This window comes from Chrysochloris asiatica, unplaced genomic scaffold, assembly GCF_000296735.1.
Source record: "Chrysochloris asiatica unplaced genomic scaffold, ChrAsi1.0 scaffold00142, whole genome shotgun sequence".
Classification (NCBI taxonomy): Eukaryota; Metazoa; Chordata; class Mammalia; order Afrosoricida; family Chrysochloridae; genus Chrysochloris; species Chrysochloris asiatica.
Window position 1 is genome coordinate 2,145,393 of NW_006408660.1, and position 15,196 is coordinate 2,160,588.

Below are 15,196 nucleotides of genomic sequence, written 5' to 3' on the forward strand. Positions count from 1 at the left end.
GACTCGATGGCACCTGACAAGACCTACTTGTGGATCTTTCCACATACTCAAAAGGCAATGAATATTCAACAATGAGGCAAGTATTTTTAAAGCTTTCACTCCTAACTTTACTTTCCACCACCTGACTGTCAAATTTTGTCATGCTTGAATGTGGTGGCTTGAGTGTTACTATAATACTAGAAGCTATGTCACCAGTATTTTAAACACCAGCAGGGTCACCCAGGGTGGGCAGGTTTCAGTAGAGCTTTACAACAGAGACAGAAGAAAGGCCTGGTGATCTACTTCCAATTATTAGCCAATGAAAACCCTCTGAGTCACAGTACTGTACAATATAGTGCAGGACAATAAGCCACCTAGGTTAAAAGCTTTGCTAATGGACCCAAACACATCCACAGTTTTGAAGACGGTAAATATTTCACTCTACTATAAATAGGGTTGCCATGAGTCACAGCCACCTCAACATTAAGTAAACACTGGAAATGTATTTTGCTAAAGTGGAAAGAAAAGTAACACAAGTACAAGTACATAGTCTAGAACAGCCTTCAAAGCTCTTACCTTAGTCTGCTTCTTCTCAGTGGCATAGACAATGGAGGTACAACAGACTTCCGAAATCTTGCGGCCCTGCCCGTAAAATGACCAGCAGCAGATTTCATCCCCAATGACATCCTTTATGAACAGGACCCTCCCGTTAAAGCGCAGAGATAGCTTATCAAAGAGTTCAATGTTTTTCAACATGTTGTCGTCAGAATTACTGTAAGAAAAACAAGTGTAAGGTGAGTAATATGTGCTTTGACATGCAGGGCCCTTCAGGCTCTCACAATCCTATGAGAGAGGCACTGCAGCCATCAGTATTCAGAGAAGGCAAGCGAGGGTCATAAAAATGAGGCAACTGCCTGAAGCCAAAAGGAATAAACAGCAGAGCTGGGTCTCCAAAATGAGCACTCTGGCTCCCAAGCCCAGGCTCCGAGCCAGTATGCTCCAGTGCCTGCTCTGCTGGGCCCTGCAGTAACCAGCTGGGACAGCCGACAGCACAGGGTCTCTTCCCAGGGGTCTGCATGTGGTGCTGAAGGATCAGCACTGGACTGCTCATCACCACCAGCCACGCCTAAGAAGTCCTACAAAGGATCACTGAGTCACAATCAACTCAACAGCAATGAACAACAACTTCCCAGGGCAGCTGGTGGGGAACACGGAGTAGAGAGGCCTACTCAGCCACATGAGTGGGCAGAATAGAGACTCATATCCTAGGTCAGTTTATGGGTAGTGAGGAAACTCATTAAATACTTCATCCTCTCCTAGCCCAAGTTCTGAATTTACAGCCACACGCTCCCCAGAGACGAAGGCCTTCTAGAAGCCTGCATACACTGTTGGTGGGCATATAAATTTGTGTACCCACTTTTGAACACTGGCAGTTTCTCAAAGAATCAAACACTGTGCTACCATTGTTGTTGTTAAGTGCCTATGTATAACAGAACGAAACACTGCCAGGTCCTGTGCCATCCTCACAACTGCTGCTATACTTGAGCTCATATGTTATTACTGTATGGCCCAGCAATTCCACTTCTAAGTAGATTCTCAAGAGAAATGAAAATATGTCTTCACAAAAACATGTACAGGTATGTTAAAGCAGCATTATTCACAATACCAAAAGATGGAAACAAGAATGCATCCAAACAGTGGATGGGTAACTAGAATATTGTATGTCCAGACAATGGAATATTATTCAGTCATAAAAAGGGAATGAAGTATTCTGATTTAAGCTTTAACTTGGAGGAACCATGAAGACATGCTGAGTAAAAGAAGCTGACAAAAGGCTACATACTGGCTGGTTCCATTCTGATGAAATGTCTGGCATATAAAGACAGGAAGTATGCTCATGGTTGCTGAGGAAATGGTGAGTGACTACTAACGAGGACAGCACTTCTTCCTGGGGTACTTTAAAAGGGTACACTTTTTATTATGACATGCGGATTACACCTTAATAAAGATACATAAATCAATATCTTAATTTTTTTGCCTGTTTGTTGTTAAGTGCTGTTGAGTCAGTTTCGAATCACACCAACCCTGTATAGGGTTTCTGAAGAGCAGCTAGTTAATGAACCGCTGATCCTGCGATTCAAACCGAACTCACGGTTCAGTGCATTATTCTGCAGCACCACACAAGGATGCCATAACAGCTTAATAAATACATATAAATAAAAGCCTTCTAGAGGTGCAGGGTGGCCACCCCTCGGCTGAAGGGAGCAAGCACTGAGGGTTTTCTGGAGAGTGCCTTACCTGGTATATGAGTATTTGTTATTACTTCTGTTGTAGAGCAGCTTCACAGCTGGCTGTGGGGGTTTAAATAAAGAAGAGAGTTACCTGGTGTGCAGAACAGTAAGCACTGGCTTCCCACAAGCTGGGCCCTCACCCGAGGCAGCAGACAGGGCTGGAGAAAGGGACTGTGTGAATCTACTCTCACCTCCTCCCCAGGCTTGGCCCAGACAATTACAGAAATTTTCACTTTAAAACTTACTCAGTAGAATCTCCATCACTTCTAGTAACAAAAGAAATCCCACAAGGGTGTCTCCAACTTACCTTATTTGAAGTTGCGATAAGTTTTTGTTCTTCCTTGGAGGAGGTGATGACAGGCACTTTGCAGAAAGGCTCGTATGTGTCTTTGTTCTGCTGGAACAAAACATACATTCAGTCTTGGAGGCCTGCCCAGCACCAGGTTTTAGAGCTGCCTACAGGGGAGAGAGACTGGTGAGGGGAGATCGACAGTCCTGGCTGGGAGGAGAGGATTCTTGCCACCAATGCATTCAGATGGGGAAGGTCAGAATTTGAGTCTTCCATGGAGTCTGCTTTCTAGCTAGGGCTGTGAGGGGCCAGGATGCTCATAGTAACAATGACTACATATTCTTCATATCCCAGGAAAGTCAGTCAAAAAGTAAATCCTAAATATGTTCGGTGAAACATGACTGAATCAAAAGCTCCTAAAGCCACTACAATCTCAGCAGAAAGAGAGAGAAAAGACTGGAATAGAAAAACAGGAGCAGCGGCATCTGCAGACATATGACGCCAACAACTCGAGGCTGGAAAGCAGATCCAGGAAGATGACAGATAACCAAGTAGACAGAAAAAGCTGAAGCCAAAGCTGGTAAATGAGAATGCATACAGGAGCAGCTCAGGAACTTCGGACTACCGGGGGTAGGGATAGATAGACCCTCTGTACCGGGCAGAATAAAGGAGCACTGTCCTTGAGTGTCTGCACAGGAGGATAGGGCCATGGTGCTATTCAGAAAACTAATGTCTACAACTGGTGAGACCTCTCTCCATATAACCACCCAAGTCCCCAACTCAAATCCCAGAATGTAGCCAGCCCGTAGTATACATATCAGGGGGAAAAAAAGCTAAGGATTCCTCTGTGGGAACCGACCTGTCCCCCCAAATCTCGGAGTCTAACATCTGGGGTCCTCCATTGAAAAAAAAAAAAGGTTTCTCATCTAACAACAAAGGCTGCTGACAGCAAGGCCCACCCATACACACACATCTTTCTAGAGCACCTTACTCCATGATGCCAACAGAAAGCTAAGGATCATCCAATTATGTGTGCTGAAATCAAATCAGAGAAAAAGTAAGGCGAAGAATCAGAAAATGAAGGAAGCAGACGAAAACTTAAAATCATTATCACCAGACAAGAGATGACACTGTGCCCTATAAAACAGGACTCACATGCTATGTAAGAATGAACATTCCGAGAACAAGCCAAAGCTTTTGGAAATTATAAATACGATAGTAGAAATGAAAGATTCAGAGAATGACTGAAGAAAAGCTTCCAAGAAAGTTAGAACAGAAAGATAAATCAATAGAAACTGGAAGGAAACTAAACTAGATTCTTTCAGGCCAGGAGGTCTAACTCCAGAGTAACAGAAACTGCAGCAGAAGAACCCAGAGGGCACATCTCCAAGACAAAAACGAAATGCAGAGGATCCCTGATGGGTCTGAACTCAGCAGCAGGAGGATTTGCTTTTCTACCTGACAAGCTGTGGTTGAATGAATGATATGAACTTAGACACCAACCCTGGAGAAGTACATGCTGCGTGGTAAAGCAGAGTGTGAGTGGAAAAGATGGACTGACATGGTGGCTTCAACAATGGGCTCAAACAACGATGACTGTGAGGATGGCGCAAGACCAGGCAACATTTCCTTCTGTCATATGTGGGTTTTACTATGAGTCACAGGTGTCTTAAAGGCACCTAACAATAACAACTTAGAAAACCAATCAAGAAAGTAATGGATTTAACTATGGCAATGAAACGATATATGATATAGAATGAATGTAAAACCAATGGTCTCTCATGTAAACTATCACATAATTCACAATAAAACATTTATTTTTTTTAAAAAAAGAAGAAAGTAATAGAAGCCATCATTAACTCTGACAAAACTAAACAGCTAAGCATGGAAGAAAATAATCATGGTGGTTCAATTGTCAACAACATTTACACTTCATGTACTGATTTAACAAAACTATAAGTTCTGGTAGCAAAGTGGTTACGAGTAGGTCTGCTAACCTCAAGGTCAGCAGTTTGAAACTACCAGCGAATCTGCGGGAGAAAGATGAGGGTTTCTGCTCCCATAGAGATTTATAGCCTCAGAAACCCTATGCAGGGTCACGATGAGTCAGAACTGACTCCACGGCACACCACCACCACCAGCATGATAACTATAGTGGAAGAATGGGAGAGGAAATATGTGCCTATAAGTCAGGTGGTAGTTGGGTAGTGGTAGCGTGTGAGCTGAATTCTAATTTTTGATGATTCTAAACATGGTATTTTCAATAACCTCATATGGATGCGAAAGCTGGACAGTGAATAAGGAAGATCGTAGAAGAATTCGTTCCTTTTAATTGTGGTATTGGAGGAGAATACTAAAAGTGCCATGGGCTGCCAAAAGAACCAACAGATCTGTTTTGGAAGAACTGCAGCCGGAGTAGTGCTCCTTTGAGGCCAAGATGGCTAAACTTCGTCTCTCATACTTTGGACATATTGTCAGGATAGAAAAGTCGCTGGAGAGGGATATCATATTTGGTAAGGTGGAGGGTCAGAGAAAAAGAGGAAGACCCCCAACAAGATGGATTGGCCAAGTCAATGGACTCAAGCATGGCAACAGTAGTAAGGTTGGCCCAGGATTGCAGTGTTGGTTCTTTTGGCAGCCCGTGGCACTTTTAGATTTGCAGAGATGGACTGGCCAGGTGGCAGCATTGATGGACTCAAGTGTGGCAGCACTAGTGAGGTTGGCCCAGGATTGGACACTGTTTCGTTCTGCTGTGCACAGGGTCACTATGAGTCGGTTTCGAATCGATGGCATCTGACAACAACAACAACAACCACAGATAAAAGTAATAAACAGAAGTCAATAAACAGCAGGATAAACAAGTTACACAGTAACAGTAAACAGTAGAAATGAGGCTGTGAGAATTGAAAGAAGTGGGGAGAGGGGGCACAGTGGTGACTTGTGATTACAACTTTGTAGTATTAAGACTTCTTAAATGATAGACGTGCATTTCTTTAATGAGCATAAAATGAAATAAAAATAAAGTGAATGCTGCATTGGATTTACATTGAGCCCCCAGGCTCTCAGGATGTGGGTAGTTGTGTGGAAACACCGTGGGTACTGCTGTAGTGGAGAGCAGAAACAGTGGTTTGGGGAGACACAAACAAGAGCCTCACACATACAGATCAAAGTCCTTGGGCAACTATACAGGACTCTTCTGATTCTTTGACATGTAGGAACTAGCATGAAGTTAACGTCCACCAGCTTCATCTATCACTTAACTTGACCCCAATGGTCCTGCCTCAGGTCCAGACTAATCTCTCCGGTGCAGGTGAGGGATGGGGGACAGAGAGATGAAACTGGCTTCCCCACAATGGAGACTCCTGGAGAGATTGTGCACATTACCGAGGTAAGACTAGAAAGGGGATCAGGTTTTACCCACCATGGCTGACTACTTAAGGGGTATAATGTACCCACCATGAGCTGACCCAACACCACAGGAACTGACCCCGTGAGAGCGAGGTCAGGTCACTGGAAGCCTCTTAGGATTCACTCTGCACAAAGGGGAACTCAGTGACTCTCACAACATCTTGGTGTGGTAGGAACTGCTCCCCTTGTATAGATGAGGAAAATACGGAAGGCTGGTGGATTTGGCGGCCCACCCCATGTGGAAACAAAGGGAGATGCCTACTTGTAAGGCTGCCTGGCACTCTTCCACCAGGCCTTGCACCAGGTAATATTTGGCTTCTGCCAGCAGCTCCTCGATCTCCCGGCGGCTCTCGGGCAGGGGGACTGCCCCATCACGAAGGTAGTTCAGTATTGTACCGAAGTGCTTCCCACACCGGTCAATGAGGATCCAGCCTGGAAGGGAAGAAGGAGGGGCTAAGTCATAAGGGTGCTGCTCCCCTGGGAGGTGCTGAGCAGAACCTTAGAGGCAGTAGTGGCTTACCCACCACAAAGGACTGCCCAGGACCTGCCCAGGCAGCAATGCCACACCTCCAGCCTATTGGCTGGACACAGTCACAACCCTTGACTCCTATGGTGTCTTGGGTCTGTGGATACCAGAGATCTAGTACTCTCAAAAATCCCTTAGACAAAAATATCCCAAGAAGGACCCAATGACCCATACCCAGATAAATTAGGTGCAAATAACCACACCCCAACAATACGGGAAAGGTTTACACAGTAAAAACATCTATTTCCTCTTTCTACAATGCTCTGTCCAGACTCATGTAGTGGAGCCATGCCTACATAAGAGCGCTGGTTCCCAAGGTGTTCTTCTGAGACCAGCAGCACCGCTACTTACTGCCTAGTCATGCCAACTGTGATAAAACAGTGAACAAGACAGAAACTGCCCTCCACCAGTTTTGTTGAATACGGGGAGAAGAACCTCGCTGCATCAGATATGGGAGAATGCAAAAACTGCTGACCAGGACAGGACCAGCACAGTAACAAATCCTTACAGGGATGCCAAGAAAGCTACACATTCTGCTTCTCAATGTCCTTGCTAGTTGTGACTTTGCTAACAGTTCATCATTTGAAATTTCGAAATTTCTCTACTGAAACGCAAATGCCCTTAGAAGTATTTGGAGGTTGGGAAATAGGACTGAAGCCTTGAAAGAGGGAGGAGGCAGGGAAAGGGAGGTAGGAATGGAGCGAAAATCAACTCTCTCTGGATAGAAAATGTGAAGCACTAGAAAAAAAAGAGAGTTAAGTGCTGGCCTTCCCAACCAGCTGGGCAACCCCAGGTGAGGGCCTTCCCTGTTGTAAATGAGTCTCCTGTTGTGAATGAGTCTCCTGTCACACTTTACAGAGGCGCTCATACCAATGCACAGGGTACTAGAAGGTTTAACCAGCTATCAGGAATTTCATGGCCCCACTATCTACTGCTCACAGGTGAGAGGAAAAAAACAAAAACAAAACCAAACCCTAACCCACAGCCAGTGAGAACTTCTGCCTATGACAAGGCCCATGTTAGACAGAGTGGAACTACTCTATAGGATCTTTTCTTGGGGCTGTCACCTTTACAGGAAGCAGACTGCCAGGCCCTATTTCCACTCCCAACACCACTCTGCTCTGCCCAGAGGTGTCCTCACATCTCCGGGCACTGGAATAGCAGCAGAGCTCACAAAAACCATGGGCAAATCGAAGGCACACGGAAACATTAGTCCAGTGGACTAATGAACCACACAAACCTCAGCTTCTATGACCCTAGAGCCACAAGAACTAGATGGTGCTCGGTTACCATGACCAACTTACTCTGAAAGGGATCACACTGGAAGATCCTGTAGAGTGGGAGAAAAACATGGGACAAAACTCAAAATCATAAAAAAAAAAAAAAAAAAAGCCCAGGCTTACTGGTTGGCTAGAGACTATGGGCCTTAGTCACCCTTCTGGACTAGAAATGAACTCACCCCGGCTCAATTTTCAGTCAAACAATAGGGGAACAGTAACATTACGGAGGTCCACACAGCTTAGAATAATCAACCATTTGAGAAAAAAAGGCAGCATTTACCCAAGGACAAAGCTCAGAAGCATTAGGAAAGGAGGGAGAGTGCCTGTGGTCCATGGGCCTTTTGTAAGAAGTTTGGCTTTGATCCTCAAGATCCTCCACTTCATATTTCCCCATTTCAGTGGAAATCCTGGTGTGCTAACCCCAACTTCAGTGGTTCAAACCCACTATGCAGCTCCTCAGAAATCCTATATAGGGTGGATATGAGTTGGAATCGACTCAAGGGCAATCACCAACATGGTTCCCTGTGGGGTTTCTGAGGCTGCAGGTGAAAAACTCTTAACTCCCAAAGAGTAGCTGGGGGCTCTGGTGGTTAGCAGTCCCACTTGTAACCCACTACATCACTAGAGTTCATGTGCTCTATAGTGGGTATGGTCCTGAGTACAGCAGGGAAAATCCCCAAGCAGGCAAACACAATGCAAAATGTGAATCAAAGCCTGGTTTCATGGAAGGAAGAGTCTTCATAAGTTTGGTAAATCATATCACTTCTGACTGATCTTGTGGATTTTCTTTCTTCCCCATTCTTTCTACGTTATGCTTAGACCCAGCTACCATTACTGAATATGTTCATCGAAGACTCAGTAGATAGATCCTGATCAAATGTAGGAAAAATGTAGAACAAAATTTCAAATTAAGTATCCAGGTCTATGGTGATCCCATCCTGAATGTGGTTAATCTCATCTGATCTTGGAAGCTAAGCAGGGTCTGTAGTAATTAAGTGGGAGAAGAATACTGAAAGTATTCCGGACTGCCAAAGGAACAGACAAATCTATCTTGGAGGAAATATAGCCAGAAGAATGCTTGAAGCTAGGATGGACAAACTTTGTCTCTCATGATACACTGAACATGTTGTCAGGAAGGATTAGTCCCTAAGAAAGACATCATGCTTGGAAAAAATGGAGGCTCAGAGAAAAAGAAGAAAATCCCCAATGAAATGGACTGACACAGGCTCAAACATAACAACAAATGTACAAATGATGATGCAGGACGAGAAGTGTTTCGTTCCATTGTGCACAGGATCGCTAGGAGTCAGAACCAACTGGACGAGCACCTAACAGCAATCTAGAATCCGGTGATAATCACTACATCTTAAACTGAAACAAACTATCCCCTGAAGTCATCTTTAAACCCAACACCAGTATAGGTCAATTAGCAAACACAGTTTGCCTTAAATAGTGTGCTTCTTTAAAAAGCTGTTGATCTGAGGTCAAAATGACAGCACAGCACAGAGGAGACATTTAGGAGGTAGTGAGTCTACGATGATGGGGATGAATGATTGGGGTGGAGATGACAAGAATGACAGCTGACAGCAGTGTGAAGAATGTAGCCATTGTCACAGAATTGTACAGGGAGAAATTGTTGAATGAATGGATGTTTTGCTGTGTATTTATTTTCACCCAAAAGAAAATACAAAAAAGGAAAAATATCCCTTCAATTGCTTTCAGAACTCAGGTGCCTACAGAGACCAGAGGCACACAGCCTACAACCATGCGAGGGGCAGGGTTGAGGAGACTGGCTTACCTACAGCATGTGCCTAGGCAGGAATGTGAGTCCAGTGCTGCTTAAAAAAACCTGTTGCCGGTCAAGGTGATTCCAACTCTTAGCACCCCTATAGTGCTGTCAATTGGGTTCTGACCCACAGAAACCCTGTATAGGGTTTCCAGGGATGACTGGTTGGTTTGAACCGCCAACCTTACCGTGAGCAGTCCAATGCTTACCCTAGAGCACCACACCAGGACTCCATAGTGTTGCTTGTTGCTGTGAGGCGCCACTGAGTTGGCTCTGAGGCTGAACAGAACAAAAACACTGTCTGGTCCTACAGCATCCTTACAATTGTTGCTCAGTGCAGTCTAGTTTAGTTTCTGGTTTTGCAGGTAAAGCTGGAAATCCAGATTTTTATGTGGTAAACTGACCTCCCAAAAAAAGATTTTAATCTAAAAAACTGTCTTTAACCCACCATGGGGCAAATAAAGCATACGTGCAGATTCAATTAGGCCTCTGGGACACAAACTTTTCTTCCAAAGAGCTCAAAGTCTTCCCAACAATTTTTATATGGGGAGGCTCATTCCCCTATATTTTCCACAGATTAAAACAGAGACTCAAAGAGGTTGTTACAACTCCAAGTGAAGCAAGCAGGACTCGACCACAAAGCCCACAAAAGTAAGGAACTTGTGGGAAAACTCTTTTGACCAGAATTTTGAAGAAAATTAGAAGATCAGTTTTTAAGGGAAGGGAAGCATCAACCATATCACCTGGTCATTGAGCTCAGCTGCTGGGAAAGAGTGGGGGCCCTTGAAACCAATTATCCCAGTGACTACCCTGACTTTCCATAAACGAACAAGCGGACTCATGATACTGGGCTCCAGCTCAATAATGCAATCAGGAAATGCTTGAGGCGAAGGAATCATACTTTGGACAAATAAGGGCAAAGGAGCCAGGCGCACTGCCCATGAGGTTTTCGTTAGCATTCTGATGTTAAAATATTTGAGTTGCTTTCAAAGCAGGAATCTATCCCTTTGAAATAGTTCATCTGCCTACCAGGGAGAAAAGCAAATGGAAGTCAAGCAGCTCCTTTCATGTGGTAGTATCTTTTCTGCTTGCCTTGGAACACACTGGCTATTTAGGACCACGAAAATGATCAACCAATAGCATTACTATCAGAAATAAGCAAAATTTTGCTGATGGTAATTCAGAGAAAGTAGCTTAAACAGAACAAGGATATACTGCATGGCTTTAAAATCAATCTGTATGTTGAGCAAATAATCTAAGAACCTGGATTGTATAAGAAGACCATGGCATCAGGATTAGAGGAAGACTCATTAACCACCTGCAATATGCAGATGGCACACTCTCGCTGAAAATGATGACTTGAAGCATTTACTGATGAAGATCAAAGACTACAATCTTCAGTAAAGACTTTCACACCTCAACGTAAAGAAAACAAAAATCCTCAAAACTAGTACAATAAACAACATCATGATAAAGATTAAAGTTCTCAAGAATTACATTTTACTTGGCTCCACAATCAGTACCCACTGAAGCGGCTACAAAATGTTAAAATGTTATGTTAAGCATCGTTGAGTCTCAGTATGCGGTTTCCAAGGAGCAGCTGGTGAACTTGAACCAAAGGCCTCCCAATTCAAGTGGGCTTTGCAGTCCAGCGCATTAACCAACAGAACCACAAAGAACTCTTTAGAGTCAAAAAGCAAAGATGTCACTTTGATGATAAAGACATAATTGACCCAAGCCATACGTTTACAAGTCACATCATATGCAGGGGAAAACTGGATAACTAATAAGAAAGATCAAAGAAGAATTGGTAGATTTGAATTATTAAGTGAAGAATATTAAACACATCAAGGATTGCCAGAAGAAAACTAAATCTGTCTGGAAAGAAATATATTCAAAATGCTTCTTTGAAGTGAGGATGGCAAGACTTTGTCTCTTGTACACTACACATGTTATCAGGAGGGACCAGTTCCTAACAAGGTAATCATGCTTGGTAAAGTAGAGCATCAGCGAAAAAGAGGAAAACCCTCAATAAGATGGAACGGCACAGTGGCCGCAATATGGGCTTGAACATAGCAATGACTGTGGTCATGGCACAGAAACACTTCCATAAATGTCAATAGTGTTGCTACCTCATGGCAGAGTCACGGTGCAAGTACAGGTCTGTCTGACCCCAACACCTGTGTTCTTCTGTTTAGAAACCACAGGCACATAGTACAAACCTTACACTTTAAACGGGCAAAAGGACATGGAAGGAAAAGGGAGAAGGTTCTGTCCACACTGGAACCCAAGTCCACTCCCAAGAAGCAACAACTTTCTCTAAAAGCAAGCACTTGTAGAGATTTCTAGCTGCTACACAATACACAAACTGTTCTGTGCCTTTGTTAAATCCTTTGTTCTCTAACCACCAGGCTATTCTGCAGGAGTCCCATATCTGGTGGGATTGTATTTGGCATTTCTGCCTGCTTTTAGCAAATTAAGAAAGTCACTGGGTAGTTCAAATAGTTTGACAAGGTTGGTGATTTGAACCCATCCAGTAACAACACGGAACAAAGGCCAGGCTATGTGCTTCCAGAATGATCGCTGCCAAGAAAACTCTCCAGAGCTTACTTAGCTTGCCTTGGTAATATGCATGTGATGGCCATGAGTTAGAACCAACTCGTGGTTGTTTTGGTAGCAAATTTCACTGCAGATGACAGGCTTCCTCAGTGGGGTGAAGTGTAGGATTCCAGAAGTCCATTCCCATCTGTAGACCTAAGGGTATGCTTCAAGCAACATTTAGGCCATGGGTCAATTGGGGCTGTTCTGCCTGGCAGAGTGGTTGGTTAGAAGACACCCTGATCTGACAGCCCAAGCCCCCCAATGTCCCCCTGAGGGCTTCAGCATGCAGGAGGCAGCTAAACCAGAAGACTGTCACACTCAGGCAATCTGACTTAGGAGCTGACTACCTGCATCCAACTAAAACAGCAGAAGGAAAAAGCAGCAACCTGGGTACAGTGGCTTCACCTTTTCTAACTCGGTAGCTTTTGAAAAAAAGCACTTCACCTTATGAAATGTAACAGTACCTACCCTTCAAAGTGCTGTGATGAGAACTAAATGAAATAGACCTATAAAAGGACACACTGCGAACCTCTCAGTAGTGATAAGGTCGTGAAGGAGGTGCTCTGAGGACATGGAAATAGAGTCTAGGTTTGGAGGATCAAAACTGTACCGCTTTCTCTGGAGATAGCAATGGGGATTTCCCATGTCACACTGGGGAAAGGAAATCCCTTAGTGGACTTGAGGACACGCAAGTGGTCCCCCTGCCACTACTGGTACCCTCCTTCCAGTGACCATGGAGACACAAGGACTGTCAATGAGCAGGGGCTTCCCCTTAGCTTTCAAACTACTTCACTGCTCTTCCTGAGCCCCGCCAGAGACTGGATTGTTGTTAAGTGCCATCAAGTTGGTTCCGACACATAGTGACCCTGTATAATAGTTTCAGAGGAGTGGTTGGTGAGCTTGAACTGCTGACGTGTGGTTCACAGTCCAGTGCTTACCCTACAGCGTCACACCAGGAGACCTTAGAGACTGGGGAGGGTGGAAGAAAACCACATAATCTCAGAGAAAGTCTGTTTCCTTCTGCAGCAGGGGTGCTATTGTCTTGATTTCCACAAAGACTCCAGGGCAGGGCTGGGTGTGGCCCAGAAAATGAGATCCTCCCCTTCATACAAAGCTCACCAGCTCAGAGATAACAGGGCTGGGGTTCTGGCCTCACTCATAGCAGCGCAGTTAGGTCTGAACCCTGAGTTCACAGGAAGCCCAAGGAGGCGGAGGTCTGCAGCTGTGCAGCCTGGCATTCTCCAGGATACACACAGAGGAACACGCCCTAATTAGAGGACAGCCCAACCTTTCAGCCCTTTAAAGATTGGATTATGAACTGTGCCACACCAGGCTCCAAACAAACCAAACCCATTCATAGGACAGGGCAGAACTGCCCTATAGTGCTTCCAAGGCTGCAGGATGAACACTGGGCTGGTAATAACAAGGCTGGCAGTTCAATCCCAGCAGCCACTCTCAGAAGCCCTACACAGAGTCACTGTGAGTCAGGACCAACTCAATCACACTCAACAATCTTTACAGAAGCAGGCTGTCACATCTTTTCCCCAAGAATAGTTTGTGGGTTCGAGCTGCCAACCTTTCAGTTAAGCACTGCACCCATCAGGGCTTCCTTCCTTACATCACTCAGAGCCCTAATTCTGTAACATCCCTGAAAAGGCAAGGGCTTCTGCACAGGAGGTCAAATCTCAAAAGCACATGTGGTAGGGCCAAGGCCAGGCCAGGCTGTGAACAGGTCTAGTCTGAAGGTGCCCCAGGCAAGGACTGAAGGATGGGCCACTTTTTAAACCTCATGTGACTACGCTGTCAACCCAGACAAGTAAGAACAAAGCCCTATGCCAGGTGCTCTTTGGCTCTTCCAGGTAGGTAGGAAGTAGTTACAGCAAAACCACTTCACACAATTCGCCTTTCACTAATATGCCTTTCCACCAAAAGGAAACAAACTGCGAAGACTTGTCTGTACACACCAACTATTCACCATATGCCTGCAATCCATCATTGTCCACATTTTACAAAAGAAAACAGCACACCAAAGGTTAAACAACTTGGTTAGGCCACAAGAAACTAAAGGGTGAGCTGAGATTTTGGACAAGGCTACCCCCATGCCCATCTCTTTCAGACTAAACATGGTCTCTCTGAGTGTCCAATCGCTCCCTAAGAGCCTATCCCCTGAACTAGGCTGGGGGTCTACACTACAAGCATATCACCAGCACGTGGCACTTAATTAAGCTTACCTTCACTGTCGGTGAGCACCTCCATGCGCCCACTGAACATGGCCTTCAGCATGGTGTCCTGTTTGGTCAGTGTCTGCATGGTGGTGTAGTACAGGGCCCCACCCACGTTCAGCTTCACGTACTTGGAACTAGGGCTCGTGCCCTTGAAGGCAGTGGTGCGGGTAGCAGCTGCGGGCACCGCTGAGCTCACCACACTTTCTCCTGACATCTCTTCCTGCCAGTGGAGAGGACAGAGTCACGACACCAGGCTCAGAGCCCCAAAGCTTACCTCTTTCCATCTGTGGGCAGAATCTGACCTAGTCATGCATCTTGCTTGGTCCACATACAATTGCATTTAAAACTTAAAAGTTTATTCCCTAAATTGACAACTCTGGTGATTTCACAGACAAATCTGGATTTCTGGTTTGTCTCGAAATCAGAGGTCAAGGTTGGTCAGCACAGCAACAATTGGTGATGGGGGACAAAGGGACTGGCTGCCCCCTGGAGAGGTAAACATGCTCTCCAGTTTGCTCTACCACCTTAGACAGCCTAAGATGCTGGCCTTGCCTGCTGCCCTTTGGGCAGGCGTTTGCCACAAACTCTTGTGATACAAGGACTTGCTTTCTACTCAACACCCACATAAAGGAACTCCTTGGCTGCATCCCAAAGCAGCACTGTCCGGGTCTCTTCACATGCCCTTATTGCCATGTGTCACCTCTCAGCTGAATTGTTGTTCAAAGAGCAACCCTGCATAGTTTCCAAGGAGCAGCTGGTGAGCTTGAACAGCCAACCTTGTGTTTCAAACCAACTTTGCAGTCCAGCACGT

General features: G+C 45.0%; 1 protein-coding gene across 1 annotated transcript in view; it reads right to left on the minus strand.

Annotated features, from left to right (window-relative positions):
• KCTD10 (potassium channel tetramerization domain containing 10) overlaps positions 1–14,639 on the minus strand; it is a 23,902-nt gene extending 9,263 nt beyond the window's left edge. Inside the window, exons 1-5 of the mRNA XM_006870437.1 lie at positions 14,392–14,639; positions 6,230–6,399; positions 2,578–2,664; positions 2,278–2,330; positions 556–751 (exon numbers count right to left, since the gene is read on the minus strand). Coding sequence (XP_006870499.1) covers positions 556–751; positions 2,278–2,330; positions 2,578–2,664; positions 6,230–6,399; positions 14,392–14,599 — 714 coding nt within the window. The 5' untranslated portion in view covers positions 14,600–14,639. The remainder of the gene's footprint in view (positions 1–555; positions 752–2,277; positions 2,331–2,577; positions 2,665–6,229; positions 6,400–14,391) is intronic.
• Positions 14,640–15,196: the final 557 nt, after the last annotated feature.